At 40.3% G+C, this 27,800-nt stretch overlaps 1 protein-coding gene and 1 pseudogene across 2 annotated transcripts; one reads left to right on the forward strand and one right to left on the reverse strand.

Annotated features, from left to right (window-relative positions):
* Positions 1-1,604: 1,604 nt before the first annotated feature.
* PTGES3 (prostaglandin E synthase 3) lies at positions 1,605-27,466 on the reverse strand. The gene is made up of 8 exons (XM_082665110.1): positions 27,127-27,466; positions 9,126-9,239; positions 8,904-8,973; positions 8,256-8,354; positions 5,963-6,052; positions 3,981-4,043; positions 3,068-3,092; positions 1,605-2,766 (listed from the first exon to the last, which is right to left on the reverse strand). Coding segments are annotated over exons 1-8 (483 nt in total). The 5' UTR covers positions 27,129-27,466; the 3' UTR covers positions 1,605-2,746.
* On the forward strand, positions 14,517-15,646 carry LOC309829199 (heterogeneous nuclear ribonucleoprotein A1-like; annotated as a pseudogene). Its single transcript has one exon. The product of its transcript is annotated as a heterogeneous nuclear ribonucleoprotein A1-like (transcript).
* Positions 27,467-27,800: the final 334 nt, after the last annotated feature.

The raw sequence follows: 27,800 nt of genomic DNA on the forward strand, positions 1-27,800 counted from the left end.
ACCCATGCAAAATGTAGTAGTATGTATGTACTGAGTGTTCAACATACCAGGTGCTGTCATCAGGCTGGAGATTTAGTTATACATCTTTCACTCTCCTAGTAGAGGAAACTACCAACTAATAATCAAGTGTGGTTAATGTTTCAGTTAAGTCCACAGGCCTTACAAGCCTACCAGGATAAAATAAATAATTTAGGAACTAAGAGTAGGCCTTAGACAAGGTACCTGCCTCCCCTCTTCCAAGCCTTTATGTTCTCAAGGTTGGTATAATGCTGGGTGAGCCACGCAGAACAGCATTTGATGTTAGAATACGAGTGAAGTTCATTATCACTCATTTCTTGTCAAAAGAATTCTTGCTAAATAGAAAAAACAAAAACTTGCACAAAACTGAATGGGTAAATAAAACCTTCATGCTACTTGTAACAACTAATCACCTTGCCCTCTTCCTTGGAGGTAATTTAACAGTTCAGGAAGTTGAATATAGCATCTTTATCACCACATGTCAAAATAGACAAACTGTAAGAATAGATGCTGTCTCTCACTCAAACTTAAAAACTCACCAAATGATCCTCTCCCCAGTGACTCTCTTTAAAGCAAAAGTAATTACAGTTTAGATTTTCGATACAAGGCCAAATAAATAGTTCTCCTTCAGTTTTGGCCTGTCAATTCACCTTTTGGCATGAAGTACTTTAACTTAGAGGGATCAGACACCATTCACAAGACTTTGTACCTGACAGCAATAAGGGTTAGTGAAATCCCATTCAAGTGTCTGAGCACAAAATAGGTTTTAAAAATTGTAAGAATCTTAAGAAATAGGATGAAATCAGAAACCCATCATGCTATACTTTCTTAATGCTATAGCCTAATGGCTGGCATTAAGAAAATCCTTAATGAATCTTTTAACTTCCAGAACTGACATACAAAAATAGTTCGAGAAAATAAAACTAAAAATAGAAGGGTTTTTTAAATTTTAAAGTTTTTCCCTGAAGCTAAGCAGTACACTATCAGGCATACTGATACCTTTGGTATGCTCCAGAGAAAGGAGACCAAGCTTAAAGTAATTTTTGAGAAGTACGTAAGTCCAAACATACCTCCGAATGTGGAAAAACCTAAGGCTCTGAGGAAACTGCATTTCCTTAACAGGACCAGAACCCAAGTTATACTTCTGTAACATAACAAAACAGAGTTGACTGCCAAGTGTTGTTATGCCCACAGTCCCCAAAAAGTTAAGATTTTCTAGTTGTGGCATTTCAAGAAAATGGTCTTGAATATTATTTGGAACACTCATATACTTAACAAGGGAAGAAAAAAGGTTGTGTTTTCCCTTCAATCTAAATACTCTATCCATATCTATTACTACACTTCCCATCTCCCAAGTTTTTGTTCACTATTTGTCCTGAGGCCAGCCTATGATGTGAGCTCCCTGAGTTCACAATTACCTGAAGGGTTAATCTTTGTATCCCCCCCCCAGCACTTTAACACTGCCTGTAACACAGGTCCAGAATGACTGACATAAGGAAGTACTGAAATATGAAGTAGTTCTATGCTATGACAAATACGCAGTAGCTGGAAGGAATAAAAAGTGCCAAAATGCGGAAGCTCAAAGATTTAGAGGAGGACAACACAGTTAGTTTTATTTCAATCAAATCACAACACTTTCTTTTCCAACTGTTGCAAAGTGCAGCTACAATTTCCTGTTACAGATCCACTTTTAAAAGGTTTTCTGTGACATTACAGCAAGCCTCATTTTTTTTCCCCCAAACAGAGGAATATTCCCAAATTCTTCCTCAAGCAAAAATAAAAACTCCATTCCAGTAAATGGCAATACATGAAATTACAGTAAACCAGACACTTGAAAGGATAGCCAAGAAGTCTTCCAACTGTTTATTAGAAAGAATGTAGACATTAAAAAAACTCCCCACTGTCATGAACATAAATTGAGGTTTTCAGCCCAGGTACAAGCTGAATCAAAAAAAAAATAATAAAATAAAAAATCCAATAGTGTATTAACATTTTTTTCACTCATTTGCCATACTGACAGTGCAAATACAAATTTGGTCTAAATGTACAGACTCAAGCAACAATGTACAGCCTTTCTTCGTCCTCCATGCTAAGAGATGTAAAAGTTTAAGGGTCAAACAATACCAAATGTACAGGCTTCAAAACCATCTAAGTTAGGGCATTCACTAGTTTTAGCTAAGATACATCTGGAACACTGACAAGTGATCACTTACGAACAATAATGTGAAGTAAATTTTTTGAAAAATAAAACTTTAGTGGAACAATCCTGAAGGATATACCAGAGGAACAACATGTTACCAGTTTAAAGTATCAACCAATTTGTTTCAGCCACTTTTGAGTCCATGTTCTAAAATCTAAAATTTACTTTCCCTAAGCCGAAAGCTTCCGATCATGTCAGTATCTATGTTATGAAGTAAAGGAGACTTAGGTGAAATGTTTTTTATTTATCACAACTGCTTTATCAATTGCCTAGGACCTCATCAGCATCATGGGAATCTGGGAAATGTTCATGCATAAGGTTATTGCCTTAGCTGACTTAAAATTGCCCCATACAATGGTACATATCAACCCTTAGTGAAGCCTTTAAAAAAACAAACAGGTTGAAAAATGGGTTAAAGGAGGCAAATACAGAATCTGCCTTTAGAGCTATCAACTTAGGAATTCTCTCAATTATGAAATCTTGCAGAAGTTATTTTTCTTTCTCAAAATCCAGCGATGACAACATTCCTTACTCCAGATCTGGCATTTCTGAAAAGATTTTTAAAAGATTAGTATAAATTACAAGGGAATAACCTAACAACTTCAAAGTTTTACAATAGGAAAAAGCAGCCACCAAGAGTTGTTTCCTAGAGAATTGTCTTTTTTAAAAAATTTGAATCTCAAATCATTCAAATTTCTGCTTTAGCTATTTTTTAGAGGCCATAAAGAAACAATCATGTATCTTCCAAGAATTTTAAACAGGTTAATTAACTTTACTTCTCTATTTTGAGAGTTTGGTCTCTGATGTGAAATATCACTGCGTAAACATACTTTTTACAAAGATACTTACTTTCATCATCACTGTCTTGTGAATCCTGCAGAAAGGAAAATTTAAAAAGTTACCAAGTTGATCAAACATTCCTCTGCTAACTGAACAGTTTGCACCGTAAAAAGCTGAAGCACTGCACTTTTGACTAAGGTAGCAGATATATCAATCTTTGGTTAGACATAATCTTTGGTTTGGTGGTTATATCCATCTTTGAACTTAGCAATGGACTTAAGAACAGGTTTACTTAAGACAAACAGACATACAGCTGAGGATCTATCTTCCTATAAGATATATGCCTTTTCGTGGGAATTAAGCCCACCCTTTAAATCCCTTCCTATCAACCAGACTGAATCCTGGTATAAAATAGTTTCTCTTCTCTCTTGGTATTCAGTGGAAGAGGAAAATGGCTCAATATGAAGATCCCTGGAATGACAGAAGACAATGAACTCTAATCCTAGCTGGTGAATTGTCTAAGTATCTTCCAAACTACACTGAACAACTTTCTTAAAGATGTTAACAGGATGCCAGGTGGGGAAATGTTGAGAAGAGTGGTCTAGTATATCCTTATAGATTCACAACATCCATCTGTTTACTATACTTCTCTCTGACCAATCCTGATGTTAAAACCTGTTCAACTTTCTTTGTCAAAATAATCCCTAAACTGTTAACTGAGTAAGGCATATGTCTCTATAAAATAGTAATTTTGAATTATAAATCTGCTGCCTTGAAGAATGATTCAGGGGACACCTGTTTCCTAGTAGGCATCCATCCCTCAAAAATGGGCACATTTAAAAAACTGGTTTTCCTTGTAATATTTTTTAGACCATTAAGTGGCAAAAAAAAAAAGGAGCAATTTTGAATCTACATAAAACAACCTGAAAATACATTGTTTCTTAGTATTTAAGTAAACATAGAAAAGAACTTATAGACTTACATCATCTGCTCCATCTACTTCTGGTAAATCTACATCCTCATCACCACCCATGTTGTTCATCATCTATTTGAAGTGTAAAAATTAGTTTTTAAAATGATGTTAAATTAAGCCCTAAGTATTAGGTTGCACGCTCCAGAATAAACCTTAAGTCTGTCACAGGTTTCCACCAATTTAAAAAAAGAAAAAGAAAAAATAAATCAAACTATATATTAGGTATCTTCCTTTCTGGAAAAGGTAGATTATAGGTAATTACATAAAATCCTGAAACCTTGTGGGAAGTTAAGAGTAAGTTCTCATTGAAGAAAAATTATTAAAATTCATCCAACAAGATATATATATGTATAATGTAGAAATTAAACACCACAATCCTGAATAGCAGTCACCTCTGGTGGCTAAGAATGAGATTATTTGTACTGAATAGTTGTAAAGTTTTGTATCTTCAACTAAGTGGCATGTGTATTATGGTATTTTCATTGTAGTTTTAAAATATTGTGAAGAACCAATAAATAATTTAAAATAAAGTCCTCTCGGCTGATTAGCTGGCATAAAAGGCCTGAATACTGAATCAAAGGCTAAACACCAGTAACTAAGTTACAAACAGAAAATAAACATAAACCTTGAAAGAAAAGATACACACAGTGGAAAACACCGTTGTATACTTACAATAAACTGGGACCAAAAGAGCATACTTATACATAAAGTACTAATTTCCCAAATTTAGTTCTTTCTGATCATAAAGCAAGCAGTATATTATTTAAAGAGGAACAAATAAGTAGACTAAATAATATGAGATGGGGACTTCAAAAATACATGCTTACCTGGACTTCAGAGTTAGAAGGGGCCTTAAAATGATACCTACTCAAATGTCTCAGTATAAAAATTCTGGGCATCAACTCTCGAATAATATGAGCAAGTAGTAAAGAGTTTTCCTACATCTGAAAGCACTAAATACTGGTTAAGTTTCTTTGAGCAGGAAAAATGCTCAAAAGGTGCCAAGCTCAATGCTAGGTACCGAGATGCAATGGCAATAGACACAGAACTGAATACATTTGAGAGCTACTTAGGAAATATAAACAAAATACAGACAGCAAAGACAGCAGTTAATGTTATACTGGATAGAGAGAATCAGTGAAAGAGAACATTGTTAAGAAGTTATGACTTGCACAGCTGGTAAATGGTGGCATCAATTACTACAGTAAGGAGTAGCATGGTTTAGGAGAATCACATGAATACCATTATCTCCCTTACTCTGTTTTGAAATCAAGGTGCCAGAGCCATATGAGGAGAGATGTTAAATAAGCAGTTGCATACATGAAGCTGGGCACTTACTCCTTTTAATTCTTTGTTGTCAAAGAAGAAACATAAAAGTATAGTCAAGATTTCAAATCACAATGAGAGTATCTTCAACTTACAATCTACCATTTTCTTTTCTGATCAGCTTTACTGCAACACATTTAATAAGGTCTAGTCTACCTAAGAGAATCTCAATGATTTTTTTCCCTTTGGCCACGGCAATATGTATTTCAGTGACGTCCTGGAAAAATAGGCTTACTTAAAATCCTTTCCCTGATTTTGCAACTAAAATATCCCTACACACCACTCATTGTACATATCTCATTGTGATTCTTGTGTTTAAAGGTTTATATTCATATTACATGGCTCCAAAATGCAAGCCAATTACTACATTCATGCTCCTTAAAAAAAAAAATCTGTTCCAATGCTGGAATAAAAACTAACTGTGCTGCATTGATTGTATGGTTTATTTTTTTGTCATTATACATCAACTTTAGAACACTAATTTTTAAAAATTCATAAAGGAAGGTTAAATGACCATTGTTAAAATCTTATTTGGTTTTCTGCAGAACAGTCTTGAAAGTAAAATAATGCATGTCCTAAATATCACTGTCTTTAAAACCAAATTAAATTGATTACACAGAAATACACTGGGAGGGAGGTGGACGAATGCATTTAAAAGAACTTACCTCAGAGAAACGATCAAAATTAGACATGTCTTCATCTGAATCATCTTCCCAGTCTTTCCAATTATTGAAGTCCACACTAAGCCAATTAAGCTATAGATCAATACAAATATCACCCTATGATTAGGTTACCTTGTACTCTTTTAGTGTGTACCTAAAGACTATATTTTTTGAGCTGTGGGTTCATACTAGTGAGGCATGGCATCAGCACACACACACACACACACAAAAACTAGAAAAACGTAATAATGGTAAGTATAGTTTCATGAAGCTGCTTTCACAGTTGTCAGAAACAAACCTACTTTTGGCACTTCCCTGGTGGTGCAGTGGTTAAGATTAAGAATCCACCTGCCACTGCAGGGGACACAGGTTCGAGCCCTGGCCCGGGAAGATCCCACATGCCTCAGAGCAACTAAGCCCATGCGCCACAACTACTGAAGCCCGCAAGCTCCAGGGCCCGTAAGCCACAACTACTGAGCCCACGTGCCACAACTATTGAAGCTGGCGGGCCTAGAGCCCATGCTCCCCAACAAGAGAAGCCACCGGAACAAGATGCCCGCGCACTGCAATGAAGACCCAACGCAGCCAAAAAAACAAAAAGAACAAAAGAACCTACATTTTAAAACAAAAATTCACTGGTAGAAACTATTCAAATTCAGATACTTGATTAATTTATTATTTTTTAAATGTCACCATGATATGCTCCAATGCAGCATCTGAGTAATTTATACTTCTAAGCAAAGTCTGCCTCTTGAATGCAGAAGAGTCTGCATCTATTAGTGACTATCTTATTCTGACCACACTTGGTATTAAGTTAAAGCTAATAAACCTCAAAGTAGAGGAAAATATATAGAACACAAGACCTTAATATTAATAAATACCTAGCTATGAAACAAAAACACTATATTCCTTGTACCAATTTTTTTAAAAAATGTAAGTTTCAGGTGTATAACACTGTAACTCAACACCTGTATACAACTACAGAGTGATCACCCTCCAAGTCCACCTATCGTCTATCACTATACAATTGACTCCTTGTACCCCTTTCACCCACCCCTCCAACCCTTTCCCTACTGGTAACCATCAATCTGTTCTCTGTATCTGTGAGTTTTCATTTCCTTATGCTTTTTAAAATTAGGTTTGTCTTTTTCCTTCTGACTCATTTCACTTAACTTATTACCCTCAAGGTCCAACCATGTTGCTGCAAATGGCAAGATTTCATTCTTTTTTAATGGCTGAGTAGTAATCCACTGAATACACACACCACAGTTTATCCAATCATCCATCAGTGGATACTTTGGTTGCTTCCATGTTTTGGTTACTGTAAATAATGCTGCAATGAACACAGGGGTGGCATACATCCTTTCCAATTAGTGTTTTCATATTCTTCAAATAAATACCCAGAAGTGAAATAGCTGGATCATATGGTAGTTATACCCTTAATTTTTTGAGAAATCTCCATACTGATTCCATAGTGGCTACACCAATTTGTAATCCCAACAACAGTGTACAAGAGCTCCCTTTTCTCTGTATCTTCTTCAGCATTTGTTATTTCTATTTTTCATATTAGCCATTCTAACAGTTAGGACATGATTATCTCACTGTGTTGTTTTTTTTTTAAATAAATTTATTTATTTTTGGCTGCGTGGGGTCTTCATTGCTGCGTGCAGGCTTTCTCTAGTTGTGGCGAGCGGGGGCTATTCTTTGTTGTGGTGCACAGGCTTCTCATTGCAGTGGCTTCTCTTGTTGCGGAATACAGGCTCTAGGCGTGTGGGCTTCAGTAGCTGTGGCACGTGGGCTCAGTAGTTGTGGCTCACGGGCTCTAGAGCACAGGCTCAGTAGTTGTGGTGCATGGGCTTAGTTGCTCCAAGGCATGTGGGATCTTCCTGGACCAGGGCTCGAACCCATGTCTCCTGAATTGGCAGGCAGATTCTTAACCACTGTGCCACTAGGGAAGTCTCTCACTGTGGTTTTGATTGGCATTTCTCTGATAATCAGTGATGAACTTGGGCCATGGCAGTGAAAGCTTAAAATCCTAACCAGTAGGCCACCAGGCAACTGCTCTGCCCATTTTTAAATCAGGTTTTTGTTGTTGAGTTGTGTGAGTTCTTCATATATTTTGCATATTAACCTCTTATCAGATACGTGACTTACAAATATACTTTCCCATTAAGTAGGCTGTCTTTTCATTTTGTTGATGGTTTCCTTTGCTGGACAGATACTTTTCAGTCTGATGTCAATGTATCTTTAATTACTTAAAAATACCAAACTTTCAAAAAAAGAAAAAGGAACCTACCTTTGCCCTTTCTTTCGTTAACCTTGGCCATGACTGGCCAGATTCTCCTTTTCGTAAACAACATAAAATTGATCTGTCCGTTCTTTTATGCTTCGAATCCTAAAAACAAAAATAAGCGCTATCACACCGTTTATATCTCTGGTATTACTACAGGACACAAAGTAGCTGGTTATTTGTCATTTCTCCTAATTTCTTTCCCTACACTTTCTCTAAACCCTGAAACAATCCCTAGACTACTGAAGATTTCATAAGCTATCCAATTGCAAAAAACATTTTTCCTCCCCTGCACAAGGTGAATAAAATAAAACGTTAAAAAAATTAACTAAATATGGTACAATCATAGAACATACTTAGATGTATCTATGCTTAAATAAGACAAGACTTAAGAGTACAGCCCTTACATCAACTACACAATTTAATTTTTAAAAGATAAAAAATAAAAATTAAAAAAGTATTGCCCTGAGTCCAAACAATAACAAGAACAAAAAGAGTATCCAGAAAAGTAGTTACAAGAGGGAAAATAATGCAAAATATATACTTATTAGCCTCTGAACTGTAAAGAATTAGTGCTTATCTCTAAAATGAGTACTTAAAGTATGTCCATTTCCTTACAATTTAAATTGGGATTAAAGCATCAAGACTACTTACATTTGGATCAATACAGTGAAAAAGATCAATTTCATTTAAATGTTTAAAATTATCACTTCCTCCAAGACAACTGTACCAAAAAAGAAAAAGGGAAAAAAATGAGTCTCTTCAAAGAGGTAAAGATTAGTAGTATCTTCAATGAAAACACAAAACAATCAAGCAAAAGTTATTCAAGCTGCCTGAAAAAAGTCTTTTACCCAATGATGTAAAATGGTAATTTACCTGAATGTAAGTTTGGATTTTTCAAAATTTACATTAACATCTTTACTGTCTTCAACACAAAATTCAATGAAGACATAGTCCCTTCGATCGTACCACTTTGCAGAAGCAGGCTGCCTACAAAAAGATAAAATTAGACAAAGTTAAGCTGAAATTCACTAACTATTTACAAACCTCCAAAGCTTAGCATGTAAGTAACATACTTCTGTTCTCCCTCAGAGCATTAATTATTTTGAGGCAGTTTACTGCAATTTCAAACATAAACTACATCTTTTTCCCTAACAGCTGCAGTACAAGTTAAAACGCAATGATACGGACTCCCCTGGTGGTACAGTGGTTAAGAATCCTCCTGCCAATGCAGGGGACACCAGTTCGATCCCTGGTCCGGGAAGATCCCACATGCCGTGGAGCAACTAAGCCCGTGCTCCACAACTACTGAGCCTGCGCTCTAGATCCCGCGAGCCACAGCTACTGAAGCCCGCGCACCTAGAGCTCATGCTCTGCAACAAGAGAAGGTACTGCAATGAGGAGCCTGCGCACCGACGAAGACCCAGCACAGCCAAAAATAAACTAAACAAACAAACAAAATGCAATGATACAAATTTCATCATAGAAAAGATTTAAAAAATGAAACAAAATGCTCACTGGAGTTAAGCATTTAGGTAGCCCTGTCAAAATTTGTGCTACTCCTTTATAGCCCTGCTCTTAAGAATTCAACTCCACAGAATTTTAAAAACCAGAACTAGGGGACTAGTTCTGGTGGCGCAGTGGTTAAGACTCTGTGCTCCCAGTGCAGGGGCCCCGGGTTCCATCCCTGGTCAGGAAACTAGATCCCACATGCATGCCACAACCAAGGAGCCCGCCTGCCGCAACTAAGACCCAGTGCAACTAAAATAAACACATATATATTTTTAAAAAATAAAAATAAAAATCTGAACTAATCCATTGTCAACTCAAATACAGCATTCAACATTTCTACTTACCGTGTTAGGAACTGTGGGGGGAATTTTTTTTAAGTATGAGAAATGACAGTATTTGTCCTCAAAAGAGTTCTCATTTGGACTGTTCTGGCAGTCCAGTGGTTAAGACTCCAAGCTTCCACTGCAAGGGGCAGGGGTTCAATCCCTAACTGGGGAACTAAGATCCCGCATGCTGTGCAGCACAGCCAAAAAAAAAAAAAGTTTTCATTTGCAGCTGACTATATAAAGCAAAGCAACCATTTTTTTTTTCCTGGGCAAAAATATCTTCCTTATGATTCTAAATAATGACACTAGATAAAAAATTAAACTTTATAGTCCCAACTGTTAATCTGTATCTGTATCCAATATATACTTATACTAGAAACAACTTGGAATATTTGCGTTTTCCTTATTATTCACCAGCTCCTATCCCTTGCAATAGACTCCTGTCTTCTTCAATGTTAGCTGCCTAAAGCTCTATTCATCCATTAAAATTATGTTTTAGAATATAGCTAAAAATCTAATAGAAGCAAATACAGTCAAATGTGGTTAATTAACAGGCAATAAAGATTATACATGGTAAATACTTTGAAAAATTTCCTTTGTCATCTTTAAAACAAGTTACTTAAATATTTACATATGCATAAAAATTCCAAGAAGAATTCACACGCACACAAATGAACAGCATCTGCCTCTAAAGAATGAACCAGAAAGATGAGACAAAGTAGAGCCACCTCATTCTCAACTATTTCAATTATTTTTTAAAAAATAAGCATGTAGGGCTTCCCTGGTGGCGCAGTGGTTGAGAGTCCACCTGCCGATGCAGGGGACACGGGTTCGTGCCCCAGTTCGGGAAGATCCCACATGCCGCGGAGCGGCTGGGCCCATGAGTCATGGCCGCTGAGCCTGCGCGTCCGGAGCCTGTGCTCCGCAATGGGAGAGGCCACAACAGTGAGAGGCCCGCATACCGCAAAAAAAAAAAAAAAAAAAAAGCACGTGAGGGGCTTCCGTGGTGGCGCAGTGGTTGAGAGTCCGCCTGCTGATGCAGGGGACACGGGTTTGTGCCCCAGTCCGGGAGGATCACACATGCCGCGGAGCGGCTGGGCCCGTGAGTCATGGCTGCTGGGCCTGCGCATCCGGAGCCTGTGCTCCACAGTGGGAGAGGCCACAACAGTGAGAGGCCCGCCTACAGCAAAAAAAAAAAAAAAAAAAAAAAAAAGCATGTGCTGCTTTGATAGTCTAAAAATCAAAGTTACAGGAATTCTTTGTATTTTTGAAACTTTTCTGTAAACCTAAAACTTCAAAATAAAATTTAAAACCAATTGGTTATTACATGTTCAAACACTACTCATAAATCAACTTAAAGGAACTGTTTTGCTTCCAACCTCTGAACTTCCCAACCCTGAGGAGTAGCAGTTTAAAGTTCTAAAGTTACAGCCAACTGCTCATCAACATTTTCACACAACTGTTAAACCTGACTAGTCATACTCTACTCCAAAACACTGATATCAGATCTGAAATTAAAAATTACAGATGGGGCTTCCCTGGAGGGGCAGTGGTTGAGAGCCCGCCTGCCGATGCAGGGGACACGGCTTCGTGCCCCAGTCCGGGAAGATCCCACATGCTGCGGAGCGGCTGGGCCCGTGAGCCATGGCCCCTGAGCCTGCGCGTCCGGAGCCTGTGCTCTGCAACGGGAGAGGCCACAACAGTGAGAGGCCCGCGTACCGCAAAAAAAAAAAAAAAAAAACAAAACCAGGAGGAAACTAAATTAGAGTCTCTCTCTCCTTGGCCAATGACAATTTGAAAGGATGACTGCAAACTGATCCAAATACACAAAATATAAATACTCCAGTTTATATTTATTAAAGAAATGTAAAACAAACTACCCACAATTCTAGATCACCAGAAGATGCTACAACTCCAATTCTTTACAAAAAGGCAATTAAAGAGAAAGAATAGGCATTTATCCTTCTTTCCCTTTATGAATCTTTATTCATGATACCTGAATAGGGCCAGTTCATGAAGATCAGCTTTGTGTGGAATAAAACGTGAGGAGGAAAAAAAGAAAAATCACCATTTTGCAAACTTTAAGCTGATTTGGCAGTGTTCATCAATGAATGGGACCATTAACAATGATTAGATGAACAGCAGATAAAGAACTTATGATCTTAGCATCACTAAAAGTGGGACGAGACATTCACTTCCTGATTTGATCAACATGATATATTCCACAGTAAACGTAATTCCAGTCTATAGGAAATATGAGGAAAAGAAACAAGTTAAATCATATCACAAGAAGTGAAAAATTCAGAATACTGTTTCTTAAATCAATGGCAGAAAAGAGGGGGGTACTGCTCTAGATTAAAAGAAACCTAAGAGTTATCAAAGAAGTGCAATTTGTAAATCTGGTATGCATCTTGATTCAAACAAACTAAACATAAAAAAGATTACTGAAACGGTGGAGACCTAGATATGGACAGAGTATTAGATAATGTGAAAACCATTAGTTTTGTTAGGTGTGAAAGGCACTGTTTTATGGAAAACAAATGTCCATTCAAGATTAAAAGGGAAGTACATGGAGTCTGCTTTAAAATAACTAAGGAAAAAGGGCGAGATAAAGCAGTGTGGCAAAGGCCTGCTGAATCTGGTAGATGGGTAGATGGGGATTTATTACATTCATAATACTTTTCAAAAAATGATATTAAATGGTTTCGGCATGGAATGCTTTCTTCCTTTAGAGCAACCCAGTCTAACTGTGAAATTGTGTTATTTAAAAATTTAAAAAGAGGGACTTCGCCTGGTGGTCCAGGGGTTAAGACTCCGTGCTCCCAATGCAGGGAGCCCGGGTTCAATCCCTGGTCAGGGAACTAGATCCCACATGCCGCAACTAAAGATCTGGTGCAGCCAAATAAATAAATATATATATTTTAAATCCACTGGGCAGAAGAGGAGGGGAGTAGATAAAATAAGAATGACCCTGTACTGATAATGGTTGTGACTGAATAATGGGTACATGAGGAATTCATTGTAGTATTCTACCTTTCCTGTTTGAACAAAAAAGGTAATAAAGCTGAGAACAATTACCCTGATTTTTTTCAAATTAATTTTTATTGGAGTACAGTTGACTTACAATATTAAGTTAACCTGATTATAGTGAGCAGATTCTTCTCTCAATATGTTTACAAATGGCTATTTCAATAAACTCTGGTAAAAATGCTTTTCTAGCCGAATTTAACAACATAATCTGAAAATACTTGATAGTACTGTTTACCTTGTTAAAATCAAGTTACACATTAAGAACCTATAGTAGGGCTTCCCTGGTGGTGCAGTGGTTAAGAATCCACCTGCCAATGCAGCGGACAAGGTTCGAGCCCTGGTCCAGGAGGATCCCACACGCTGCGGAGCAACTAAACCCGTGCGCCACAACTACTGAGCCTGTGCTCTAGAGCCCGCGAGCCACAACTACTGAGCCCACATGCCACAACTACTGAAGCCCACGTGCCTAGAGCCCACACTCCGCAACCAGAGAAGCCACCGCAATGAGAAGCCCACGCACCACAACAAAGAGTAGCCTCTGCTCACCGCAACCAGAGAAAAGCTTGCGCGCAGCAACGAAGACCCAATGCAGCCAAAAGTAAAATAAATTAAATAAATTAAAAAAAAAAAGAACCTATAGTAATGGAGAAGGAGCACATTAATGGCGATCTGGTATATAAGCTCTTTAGTTTCTGTTCGTATCAAGGACACTGGAACCAGGGAAGAATCTTTCCTTTCCTTGAATTCACATTAAGTAATCTAGATTTATATCACTGTCATGGCCTGAAATCACATCCTAAATTCATATGTTGAATTCCTAAACCGCCAGTACCTTAGGATGTGACTGTATTTGTAGAGAGGATCTTTAAAAAAGTAAGGTAGGGCTTCCCTGGTGGCGCAGTGGTTGAGAGTCCGCCTGCCGATGCAGGGGACACGGGTTCGTGCCCCGGTCCGGGAAGATCCCACATGCCGCAGAGCGGCTGCGCCCGTGAGCCACGGCCGCTGAGCCTGTGCGTCCGGAGCCTGTGCTCCACAACGGGAGAGGCCACAACAGTCAGAGGCCCGCGTACAGAAAAAAAAAAAAAAATAATAAAAAAGTAAGGTAAACTTAGATCTTAGGGTGGGCTATAATCCAATATGACTGGTGTCCTCATAAGAGATTAGGACAGTTACACGGACCCAGAAGCAACCTAAATGTCCACTGACTTTCTGCACGTGGACGCCGCCAAGTAAGCACCATTGACATCTCCTCCCTCCACTGCAGTCAAGTCTAAGTCAGTTACCCAAAGAGCCCCAACATCTGCGGAAGCTCTTCACTGGAGGTTTGAGCTTTGAAGCAACCAATGAGAGTCTGAGGAGCCATTTTGAGCAGTGGGGAACGCTCAGAGATTGTGTGGTAATGAGGGATCCAAACACCAAGCGCTCCAGAGGCTTCAGGTTTGTCACATATGCCACTGTGGAGGAGGTGGATGCAGCCATGAATGCAAGGCCACACAAGGTGGATGGAAGAGTTGGGGAACCAAAGAGGGCCGTCTCAAGAGAAGATTCTCAAAGACCTGGTGCCCACTTAACTGTGAAAAAGATTTTTGTTGCTGGCATTAAAGAAGACACTGAAGAACATCACCTAAGAGATTATTTTGAACAGTATGGGAAAATTGAAGTGACTGAAATCATGACTGACCGAGGCAGTGGCAAAAAGAGAGGCTTTGCTTTTGTAACCTTTGATGACCATGACTCCGTAGACAAGACTGTCATTCAGAAATACCATACTGTGAATGGCCACAACCGTGAAGTAAGAAAAGCCCCATCTAAGCAAGAGATGGCTGGTGCTTCATCCAGCCAAAGAGGTTGAAGTGGTTCTAGAAACTTTGGTGGTGGTTGTGGAGGTGGTTTTGGTGGGAATGACAACTTTGGTCATGGAGGAAACTTCAGTGGTCGAGGTGGCTTTGGTGGCAGCCATGGTAGTAGTGGATATGGTGGCAGTGGGGATGGCTGCAATGGATTTGGTGGAATCCAAATTGGTGGAAGCAATTTTGGAGGTGGTGGAAGCTACAATGATTTTGGAAATTACAACAATCAATCTTCAGATTTTGGGCCCATGAAAGGAGGAAACTTTGGAGGCAGAAGTTCTGGCCCCTATGGTGGTGGAGGCTAATACTTTGCCAAACCACGAAAGCAAGGTGGCTATGGTGGTTCCAGCAGCAGCAGTAACTATGGCAGTGGCAGAAGGTTTTAATTACTGCCAGGAAACAAAGCTTAGCAGGAGAGGAGAGCCAGAGAAGTGACAGGGAAGCTACGGGTTACAACAGATTTGTGAACTCAGCCAAGCACAGTGGTGGCAGGGCCTAGCTGCTACAAAGAAGACATGTTTTAGACAATACTCATGTGTATGGGCAAAAAAACTCGAGGACTGTATTTGTGACTACCTGTATAACAAGTTATTGCAGTTTCTGTTCTGTGGAAAGTGTAAAGCATTCCAACAAAGGGTTTTAATGTAGATTTCTTTTTTTTTTTGCACCCATGCTGTTGATTGCTAAATTTAATAGTCTGATCACGATGCTGAATAAATGTGTCTTTTTAAAAAATGAGCTGTGTAAAGTTAGTCTACTCTGAAACCATTTTGGTAAACTACCTCAACAGTGTGAAGTTAGAGCTCCTTCAGGGTGATGCCAGGTTCCATTCAAAATTTATTTACAACTGCTTTGGTGGAAAAGCTACTGCCTTCAGAAACCTTGGTGTAGTTGAACTGACAGTTACTGCGTTGTGACCTGGAGTTCACCGTGAAAAGGGTCACCCAAGCAAAGACATGGAGTTTTTTGGTTATTAATATGATTGTTGGCACATCCTATGCAATATATCTAAATTGAATTACAGTACCAGATAAAGTTACAGATGGGAATGAAGCTTGTGTATCATCCATTATCATGCGTATTCAATAAACGTTTTAATACCCTCTTGGGGGAAAAAAAAGGTCCATGGACAGGAATGGATAAAGATATGGTACATATATACAATGAAATATTACTCAGCCATAAAAAGGAACGAAATGCTATTTGCAGAGATGTGGATGGACCTACAGACTGTCATACAAAGTGAAATCAAAGAGAATAATATCATACAATATCGCTTATATGTGGAATCTCGAAAAACGGTACAGATGAACTTACTTGCAAAGCAGAAACAGACTCACAGATGCAGTGAACAAACTTATGGTTACCAAGAGGAGGAGATGGGACGAATTGGGAAACTAGGATTGACATATATACACTACTATGTATAAAATAGATAACAAATGAGAACCTACTGTATAGCACATAGAACTCTACTCAATGTTCTGTGGTGACCTAAATAAGAAATCTAAAAGAGTGGATATACCGTATACGTATAACTGATTCAATCTGCTGTAGAGCAGAAACTAACGCGTTGTACAGCAACTATAATCCAATAAAAATTAATTGAAAAATAAATTAATTAAAAAGAGAGAGAGGGCTTCCCTGGTGGCGCAGTGGTTGGGAGTCCGCCTGCCGATGCAGGGGGTGTGGGTTAGTGCCGCAGAGCGGCTGGGCCCGTGTGCCGTGGCCGCTGAGCCTGCAGTACAGTTACAGAGGAAAGACCCTGTGAAGAAGACAGAAGCCGGCCATCTGCAAGCCAAGCAGAGGCCTCAGAAGAAACCAACCCTTCTGACACCTCGATCTTGGACTAACACCCTCCAGAATTGTGAGGAAATAAATTTCTACTGTTTAAATCACCCAGTCTCTGGTACTTTGCTATGGCAGGCCTAGCCAACTAATAAAATCATTTACCAGACAATAAAAACAAAATTAAATGATCCTAACCTGGAGCCAAAAATGGTTTTTATATTTTTAAAGTTGTGAAAACAAAAATGTGAGACAGATATTTGTGGCCTGTAAAGCCTAATATTTACCAAGTGCCCCTGATCTAAACCGTCTAAAAATACAAGGGGGGGAAATCCTACACTTAACCTGAACGGTAATAAACACATATATTCACTCATTTGAAAGGAAAACCAAGTGTTTATGAAATCACAACTCTTTTCTCCTATTAACTCAGAGAAAGGGTGATTTTAAACTCTAGCTCCTAAACTATGTTGGATTCGTGTCTATAGTCTTATACAAACACTGGCAAAATCCCAAACTACTGTTCAAGTCTGTTAATTCATTTTAATAGTAACATACCTATAAACGCAAAAACTTTTTCACCTCTGCATACATTATGTGAATAAGCCACTACTTATAACAAAATAATACCCAAAATCTCTGAAGTGGGACATTCCAAGTTCTTCTGACAAGTTCTTCCAAGCTCAATGTTAGGGCTATGTCAATTCGAGCAACTAAACTTTGCATAACCTAAAATTCTCCTCTGTAGTTTTGACTAAAATTTCTTAGTTTGTCTTAAAATGACAGAGTGGAAACCACATTTGTTCCCAAATACCATTTTTAATATACTAGAATCTCGTGCATTTTAATTCTAATTTGTAGAAAATTACAAGCACCTCTCCCTTAAAAAAAATGAATGCACCATGGACTTCCCTGTTGGTCCAGCAGTTAAGACTCCGTACTTCCACTGCAGGTGGCACAGGTTTGATCCCTGGTCGAGGGAAGTTCCACATGCTGTGAGGTGTGCACCGCCCCCCAGAAAGGATGCACCAGTGCAATGACCTTAATGCATGCCCTCCAAATTCATATATTGAAATCCTAATGCTCTACGGGATGATATTCGAAGGTGGGACCTGAGAGGTGTTTACTACTAGATCATGAGGGTAGAACCCTCATAAATTAAAGTCATGCCTTAGGGGCTTCCGTGGTGGTGCAATGGTTAAGAATCCACCTGCCAATGCAGGAGACATGGGCTCGAGCCCTGGTCCAGAAAGATCCCATATGCCGTGGAACAACTAAGCCCGTGTGCCACAACTACTGAGCCCACGTGCCACAACTACTAAAGCCCGCGTGCCTAGAGCCCGTGCTCTGCAACAAGAGAAGCCACCGCACCGCACCAAAGAGTAGCCCCTGCTCGCTGCAACTAAAAAAAGCCCGTGCGCAACAACGAAGACCCAATGCAGCCAAAATAAATAAATAAAATAAATTTATTTAAAAAATAAATAAAGTCATGCCTTATATATAAAGATGCTCCAGAGAGGCCCCTAGCCCTTTCACTGCTCCAGAGGGGCCCCTCGCCCCTTCCACTACTATGAGGACACAGCAAGAAGCTATGAACCAGAAAGTGGGCCCCTTCACCAGAAGGTGACCATATTGGTGCCTAAATCTTGAACTTCCAGACTGCAGAATAGTAGACAATAAGTTTCTACTGTTGATGAACTACCCAGTCTGTGGTATTCTGTTACAGCAGCCCAGACTAAACCAACCAGCAAAGCTACATGGAAAAAATTTGCTAAAGAACATTTCCAGGTTATTGCAGTTCTTTTGATAGTTTACTATGTGCAGGACAGATTAAATTATTAAAAGACAATTAGGACACATCAAGCCTTTTATGAACTGGTAGGACAAACATATCATACATAATTCCAGGTAAGTTCATAAAGCTTAAGGTTAAAAACCAAGGTCACAGATGTCCCTGGAGACCATGGAAAAGAGTTTATTCTGTATCTGGGTAGTTTAAAAAAAAAATTAATTATAGCTATCATCGCTTTAGAAGTTTGAATATCTTGAGAGAGAAAAATTCTGTATCTAATAGAATTCTACAGCATATGTCTTGTCTCTATAACCAATACTACTGTCAAAGCTCCAACATCTTTATTTTCTTTGTCTCTCAGAATTTCCAATGTTCAGAAGTTTTTGTAAGGGGAATTCCCCTGGTGGTCCAGTGGTTAAGACTCTGAGCTTCCACTGCAAGGGGGCGAGAGTTGGATCCCTGGTCAGGAAACTAAGATCCCCACATGCTGCAGAGCGCAGCCAATCAATCAATCAATAGAAGTTTTTGTAAGCAGGTACTCTGGACCATTATACAGCAAACATGGAAAATTATGAGGTCTGCGTGCCACAACTACTGAAGCCTGCATGCCACAACTACTGAAGGCTGCGCGCCTAGAGCCCGTGCTCTGCAACAAGAGAAGCCACCGCAATGAGAAGCCCCCACACTGCAGTGAAGAGTAGCCCCTGCTCGCAGCAACTAGAGAAAGCCCATGGGCAGCAACAAAGACCCAATGCAGCCAAAAATGAATTAATTTGTATTAAAAGTTAAAAAAATTTTGTGAGCTCTGTGAGAATTTAGTGAAAGAAAACATTTTTACTATTCAAGTGAGAGGCCTACAAATCTTAGTACCATAATAATTCAAATTTGGCTTCCTGAAATGCACAGTTTAGCTCAACCTCATAGGATACGTATATATTACATGCTCGTCCCATAGAATCACACAGGATTCCACATCATTTTGGTGTTTTCCCCCCAGAAATCATTAAGAACTGTCATGGGACTGTTCGATCAAATTAATTTTTTTATAAAAAAGTTTTAACATACACAAATGAGACATATGATCAATATCTCAATTCTTACTCTGAATCATTGAGAAAAAATTAGAATACTATTATTTGGTCACTAAACATTAGGCTCTTCAACATATACAGACAGGGAATTCCCTGGTGGCTCAGTGGTTAATAATCTGCCTGCCAATGTAGCAGACGGGTTCGATCCCTGGTCCTGGAAGATCCCACATACCATGGAGAAATTAAGCCCATGTGCCGCAACTACTGAGCCTGCGAGCCACAACTACTGAAGCCCGCATGCCTAGAGCCCGTGTTCCGCAACAAGAGAAGCCATTGCAATGAGAAGGCCGCGCACTGCAACGAAGAGTAACCCCCATTTGCCGCAATTAGAGAAAGCCCGCGCACAGCACCGAAGACCCAACGCAGCCAAAAATAAATATTTTTTTAAAAACCCCAAAAAACAGACAAATATACTGGGGAAAATAGCAATAACAACCTTTTAATAAAAATGCTCTACTTTTGGGACTTCCCTGGTGGTCCAGTGGTTAAGACTCCACACTCCCAATGCAGGGGACACGGGTTCGATCCCTGGTCGGGGAACTAAGGTCCTGCATGCCGCACAGCGCAGCCAAAAACTAAACACAAAAAATGCTCTACTTTTGTAAAAATATTTAAGACTGCAAAATGTGATACAAGGATGCACTAAATGACAATCTTTATGATAAAGCAAACATTCTTAAATCTATTAGGTTTTATCTTCAACTAATGGCCTCATACAGAAATTAATCAAGCAGAAAAAGTGTAAGTATTAATTTTTGATTGGAAGGCCAATTTCTTTAGATTTAAAAAAAATGGAGGGGAAAGAGAAAGAAGGGTAGAATCTCTTAAAGGAGAATTTATGGTAATCATCAGTTAATTAAGAGAAAAAATCAGTCTGACCAAATTGTAACTAATAAGCTAAATATTCCCAAAATAAACATTCTCAAAATAAAGGGCTCACAAACAAGTCAAATGTATTTTGAGGGTATATACTGATTTGGTGGTCCTTCTTTTCCAGATTTCCCAAAATACAGCAAAGCCTCAATTAATAGAATCTAAAGTTATAAATGACTCTCACCAACTTTATCTTTCACCTACTGACCACCAAACTACTCGCCCAATTTGGGTTTTTTTTTTTTGTTTTTTTGCGGTACGTGGGCCTCTCACTGTTGTGGCCTCTCCCGTTGCGGAGCACAGGCTCCGGACGCGCAGGCTCAGCGGCCATGGCTCACGGGCCCAGCCGCTCCGCGCGGCATGTGGGATCTTCCCAGACTGGGGCACGAACCCATGTCCCCTGCATTGGCAGGCGGACTCTCAACCACTGTGCCACCAGGGAAGCCCCTACTCGCCCAATTTGCATGAGATAGGGACTTCCCTTGTGGCCCAGTGGTTAAGACTCCGCGCTTCCAATGCAGGGGACATGGGTTCGATTGGTGGTTGGGGAACTAAGATCTCACATGGTGTGGAGTGCGGCCAAAAAAAAAGAAGCCAATCTATATTGAGATATAGCTGAATTTGACTGAAGATGCGATACAGCAAAATAAAGGACCAACTGTAAAAGATCCCAGTTAGTTCCAAACATCACTCTCAAGCACCTCATATAGCCAAGTCTTATAGCTGAAAGAGATTCAGAGTCTAAATATTATTCAATAAACAAATTATTTATTAAACATGATACCGGGAATTGTTCCGGAGATACAGCTGTCAGCAAAGCAGATAAAAATCTCTGCCCTTAAGAAGCTCACATTCAAGTTGGATGAAATTTAGCCCAAAATTCTTCTTCTAAGAAACATGGGGGTAGAGGGATCCATTACTAGCTATGGTTTACCTTTCTTAAAGTATAAGTAAGTGATACACTATAAGACAATGTTTTTTGTTTGTACTCTTAAAAGTAACTCATCTATATATTTAATTATATTTGTAAGATACATTACATCACAATCTATAACCTCACATACTTTATTCAGAAGTAATGATAATCCCCATACAAATTTATTTATTTATTTTTTTCGCATTACGTGGGCCTCTCACTGTTGTGGCCTCTCCCGTTGCGGAGCACAGGCTCCGGACGCGCAGGCCCAGCAGCCATGGCTCACGGGCCCAGCCGCTCCGCGGCATGTGGGATCCTCCCGGACCGGGGCACGAACCCACGTCCCCTGCATCGGCAGGCGGACCCCCAACCACTGCGCCACCAGGGAAGCCCTACAAATTTATTTTTAATGGAACATGATGTTTGTCTGAATTAAAACATCATTTTGAATTCTAAGATAAAACAATAATAATCAGAAGACTAGCTTTTTACTAGAACTTGATAATGGAGAAAGTATCCTCTATGTTTATCCTCTATAAACTAAACATTTCCAGTAAATGAAAAGCTTCTTAAAAACCAGATTCACTCGCCTTCTATGTATCCCAGAGTATTTTTAAACATCAAGAAGGGTTACAGGGACTTCCCTGGTGTCACAGTGGTTGGGAGTCCACCTGCCAGTGCAGGGGACAGGGGTTCGATCCCCAGTCCAGGAGGATCCCACATGCCGCGGAGCAGCTGGGCCCAGGCACAACTACTGAGCCTGTGCACTGCAACTACTGAAGCCCGAGCATTCCAGGGCCCGCCTGCCACAACTAGTGAGCCCACGTGCTGCAACTACTGAAGCCCGCGTGCCTAGAGCCCGTGCTCCACGAGAAGCCCACACACCACAACGAAGAGTAGCCCCTGCTCACTGCAACTAGAGAAAGCCTGCGCACAGCGATGAAGACCCAACGCAGCCAAGGGAAAAAAAAGGGGGTTATGGAAGAAAACAAACTCATTATAACCAAGGGAGAAAAAAAAAAGTTTAAAAGATGTTACAAAGTTCAGAATAACTGATATTTTAAAACCAAGTCTATCAACTGGTCTATTATTTACAAAAGAGAATCGAGAAACTGGTAAATCTATTTCAGTTTGTACTAAGTGAGGAATGATATGGAAACATGAAAATTCTGCTTAAAAAAAAAAGTTCCAGTTTCAGACTGAGCAGTTTTTCCTTGTTAAGTATTATCAAAAGCCCTGCCTAAAAAAAAAAAAAAAAGCCCTGCCTGTAAACATCTAAAACCAAACTCTCTCACACACATTCTTTGCTCAGAGAAACCCTGATACACTTCTCATATTTTCAGATCTTCTGTATGCCAGTTGTACTACTATGTAAAACTTCCTGGAAAGTTAATCTGAATATACATGCAAGTCCAGTGATACCCAAATTACATGCCAAGGTGCATCAAGGCACTACGGAAGAATTTACAGGGCTGCCACAGGATATTTCAAATTTAAGAGAAATTCAGTGATACTCAACTTCAGTCAAGACACTAAGTGGTTCAGTTTCAACAGCAGACTGCACTGTAACCCTCTCCACTAAGTTTCATCTTTGCAAAGCTGGATTTTTGGTGGTTACGATTAAAAAAAAAAAAAGACCTACAAAAAACTCAACAGGGAACAGGAATTGAGATGGAAGTATCCAATCTGATTTCAAGGTATAACAAGTTATACAGTTCCCAAAAGGCATACACCTTTCATCAGTAACTGTGCTTATACAAGAAACTACGTTTTTCTTTCAATTTATGTGTGTTAGCTTTCTGAAAAGCTAACAGGCTATAAGGACGAAGTACTTAAGTTGTTTGGACCCAACTATCTAATAAACAGAACGTCTAGGTTACTCCTTATGGCCTAGCAGCACCATTAAAAAACCAACCAACAAATAAAAAAAATACAAAATAGTAACAACAAAAATACTACTAAGACACCAAGGGGTGAACCAAGAAAGTTTGTGAACCTCTGTGCTACTTCCTTTCTTTGATAATTCCCACTCTAAAATATAAAGGTGTGGGACTTCCCTGGTGGTCCAGTAAAGACTCCACACTCCCAATGCACAGGGCCTGGGTTCCATTCCTGGTCCAAGAACTAGATCCCACATGGATGCCACAACTAAGTTTGCATGCCACAACTAAGGAGCCCTCGAGCCACAAGTAAGGAGCCCGCCTGCCACAACTAAGACCAAACACAACCAATTAAATAAATAAATATTTCAGGGGAGAAAAGAAAAACTGAACTACAGGCAATTTTTGTGTGTGTGTGTGTGGTACGCGGGCCTCTCACTGTTGTGGCCTCTCCTGTTGCGGAGCACAGGCTCCGGACGCGCAGGCTCAGCGGCCATGATCTTCCCGGACCCGGGCACGAACCCGTGTCCCCTGCATCGGCAGGCGGACTCTCAACCACTGTGCCACCAGGGAAGCCCCAGGCATGGTTATGTATTGGAAATAAAAGGACAACCTGGAAAATTATTCTCCCTTTTTTTAAAGTGAAAAAAATGTCTTTGTGAGAAATTCTGGGTTCCAATCCTATTTGGGACAGTTGTTTATACTAATCAGCAGTGCTGTGAATTGATATTTGAAGAACTAAATCCTGTAATGTAATAAAATTAAAAGTTAAAAAAAACACTTCTGTGGCTTAGATCCTTTCAGTACACAAAGATAATTAAGCATGCTGAGTTGGAAAGAGCCCTGATACAAACACTCTTCAGCAATAAAGTAGGACTACATGAGAAGATCAACTACGGCACAGAAAATCCACAACAGCACATTTTATTTGGTTTTGGAGTACAACACGGGTGAGGGCATATTACTCAAGGTAAGATTTAAAGTAATTGGCATCTTCCTGGAAAACCAAAAGTTCTAAGGTGTTCTGTGGAAGTCATCAGCCTCAATTTAAAATCTATCCCTAACCTACACAGTAAATAATAAAGTTTACTAAAACACACTTTGTATTTCTGTAGTAAAATACACTAGATGCAGCAATTCTTAATAACTCAAATAAAATATGATTATTAATGTTTCAGAGCTAGATTGATTCTAAACAGTTTATTACGAAGGTGTTTTTTCCTGAAAAGCAATCATCACTAACCACCTATGACTCTAAAATGATAAAGCTTCTAGAAGATCTTAAAACTGAGAAAACACAATTAAACAGGAGAATCTTAACAATACATACTGGTCTGCCTCAAGTGATTTGTCACTTCGTTTCTACTGCCTTCCGGTTAAAGTCTAACTAAGCACAGAAAAAAAGAAAATCCAGTTGCTAGGTTACAGTGGCTAGGAAATCAACACTGAACAAAAGCCTTCATCAGTTACTCTTCCTCAACTTATAGAAATTAATCATATGCTGTATGGTCACTATTACCATTTGTTTTGGAGGTTAAAGACAGATGATTTTATTTTGGGGACTCAATCGTACAAAGTTGAACGATGGCAAAGTTAAGATTTTAACCAACGCTAGCAATGGTCGCAGTGTTTCTGGACAATTTATTAATTTGACTACAAGACACTGGAAAGAATGATTTCAAACTGCTCAAAACTGAATGTTTTACTTCATACCTATTGTTAATATGTCCAACTTAAAACCTAGAACCAATTACAACAGCTTAAAAAAAAAAAAAAAAAAAGTAAAGTAGCACCCCCTACAGGGGATTTGTGCAGGTCTTAAATGGAGGAGAGAGGTCCTAAACTCCCAGCCTCCTCCAAGGTAGGTGAGAAATTGAGAGCTTTTATGCAAACTACTAGACAAAACTTGATTAGAAAAAATTTATCTAGGAAATGACGACTGAAGAGCAATCAAATGATAAAAAAACAGACCTTAAAACCCTTGAGATGTCCAGCGTTTAAATGTCTCTCTCTACAGCTAAAAAAAGTCTACAGCACACATCAACAAAATGAATGCTCATCAGCCAGATTCTTCCTAGGACTCATTAAAAGTCTTTTCCAACTCAAATAACTGACTCATAATATTCATCTTACAAATTCAGTCATTAATAAGATCCCCTAAAGAATTTGCAAGATGGCATATACTGAATACCTTAAACACAATGAAATTTACCTGGTCCCTTCAAAACACTCATTTTGAAAATAGCATTCTTCTGACAGACTGCTTTTTGGAATACCGCTACACTTTTCATCCGAGTTTTTAACCTATTTACATAACTTAATATTTCTTACCTATTTAACTATTTCATGTGACCTGTGAAAGTGTTTCTATCTCAAACATACTATTTCTTCACGAAAAAATTTGCTTGGCTACATTAATCTATTAAAAGTTGGTAATGCCTTATCTGAGGATTAATTTTCTCCTCACAGATGTTTTAGGACTGACAATCCTGCTACATTATTTGGAATAAATGTCAAAGAGAAAAAGCACAAGCTATTTTTCACAGATTAAAATCTTCTATTACATACCACTTTTGGAGGTGGGAGAATCCTTCCAAAATTCTAATATGTCACTTTACAATAATACATGCATTCTTCTCAAGGCTTCTTTTCCATCAAGTGACTATAGTGTTTTCTTTACTTATCTAAATAAAACGTCTAGACGTTTTATTAAGTAAACCCTTGCAAGTGCATTACTTTTTACAGGAATAAAACTTGTTCCCCTCAATTGCTCTCCATACATAACTTTTAGGGAGCGATTAGAACCAAAAAACTACTAAATCGGCAGTTCTTGTATCTGAAAAGGTAAAGCTTTCCCTGAGAAAAATCTAAAGACTGAAAGTGGCGATGCCAAGAATTCTCATTCGGTTAAAATCACCAAGGTTTTCCTGTATCATAAAGCTTCTAAACAATCTGTAGTCACTTCAGTAAAGAAAATTAAACTAAGGCAACAAAAAGGTGACGACATACCTGTTTCATCCTTAAACTAAGATAGGATGATGAAACCTCGCCTAAAGTTTAATATGAACACTGAAAACGTCCACAAATATCTTTCGACTCCAACACGTGCAGAACGCCCTGCTCAATGGTAATTCCTCGCTGCCAGGGACACAGCTGAGTTTTGGCAACTTTCACTCCGTCAGCGAGACTGGAGTTAGGAGGAAGCCTGGAAAGACCATACTCAAGCAATCACGACACCCGAGAGCGAAGTTAAGTTGCGGCGACGGTATGGCCTCCCTCCAGTCGCCTAGCAGTACCTGTCGCTCGCGGCGCACGGCCGCGTGGTGCTCTACGAGCACCAGCAGCCTTGTGGTAGCACCCACCGCAGGTGCACTTGGCCCCGGGCCTGGTCACAGCATCACAGAGCGACAGGAGCAGACCACCCCAGGAGCGGAGCGGTAGCCCACGAGGGTCCACGCCTCCAGGGCGCCCGGACGGCGAAAAGCTCACGGGAGACTAAGGCCTACGGCTAAGTTACGGAGAGTTAGGAGCAGCCGGCACTGCCTAAGGGGGAAGGTGGGATTTCCGGCACGGGGAAGCCGAGGGCCGGTTTAGAGGTGGGGGAAGCGGACATCGGAGGAAATATGTCCTCCACCCGCCAATGGTAATCATAACAAGGATACTGAACCTCCCACTCCCAAGCAAGAACGATTTCCACCGAGGGGGAAAAGCCGAGGGGGCCTAAAGCGGGGGAGGGGAAGGGACGGCTTCCCGGCAGCCCCCCGCGCGGCCTCGGCCTCCCTCACGGGCGACCTTCCCTCGGTGGGGTGTCGCACTCACATCGTGAACGGGGCAGGGGGACGGGCGAACGGGTGGCGGGCGTCTCCGGCGGCAGCTCCTGGGCAGGCGACTCCTCTCCGGTGGCGACTCCGGCGTCTTCTCCCCGGTAGCGGCCTCTTTTCGTTTCCCTTAAGCGACGGCGGCGGCGGCGGCGGGCTCGACCTGGGTCCCCAGAATGCACCGCGCGGAGAGAGCGACTCCTCCGGTCGGAGAGAAGAGGAAAGTGTAGGAAAAGGGGCGCGAGGACGGAGAACGAACGTGCGTGCGTGCGAGCGAGGGGTGGTGAGGCCGGGCGGCGGCTGGTGACGCAGCAAAATGCCCGGGCCTAGCCGCCGCGCGTGCGCACTCTTTGTTTTCGGGCTCCTGCGCGGCTTTCTAGAGATATCTACGGAAAGGGCGGGGCCTCCCAGCTCCTTCGCGATCCTTCCTAGCGCTGGCCCCGCCCTACGTCCGTTTCCTCTGGCCCGTCTGGTTCCCGCCGCTCCTCCCGCGCTCTCCTCTTGTGGTGGAAAACCGTTGGCCGCCTAACCTCCCGGCCACCCGACTCGGGCGATCTCCCCGAGAAACGGCCGCGTTGATCCCGGGAGGAAGGCCGAGGCGGAGGGACGCAGAGTCCTGAGGCTTGAAAAGTGAAATGAGGGTTCAGTTACTTTTAAGAGCGTAAAGCGGCCCAC

The sequence above is a fragment of the Grampus griseus genome (assembly GCF_964374135.1).
Source record: "Grampus griseus genome assembly, chromosome: 11".
Classification (NCBI taxonomy): domain Eukaryota; kingdom Metazoa; phylum Chordata; class Mammalia; order Artiodactyla; family Delphinidae; genus Grampus; species Grampus griseus.

What these genes read in the sequence shown, in the direction of transcription:
- PTGES3 (XM_082665110.1), bottom strand. An exon ending in TTCACTGTATTGATCCAAAT is followed by an intron (nt 8,355 to 8,903) that starts GTAAGTAGTCTT and finishes TTTTGTTTTTAG; the next exon opens with GATTCGAAGCATAAAAGAAC. An exon ending in ATTTTGATCGTTTCTCTGAG is followed by an intron (nt 4,044 to 5,962) that starts GTAAGTTCTTTT and finishes CACTTCAAATAG; the next exon opens with ATGATGAACAACATGGGTGG.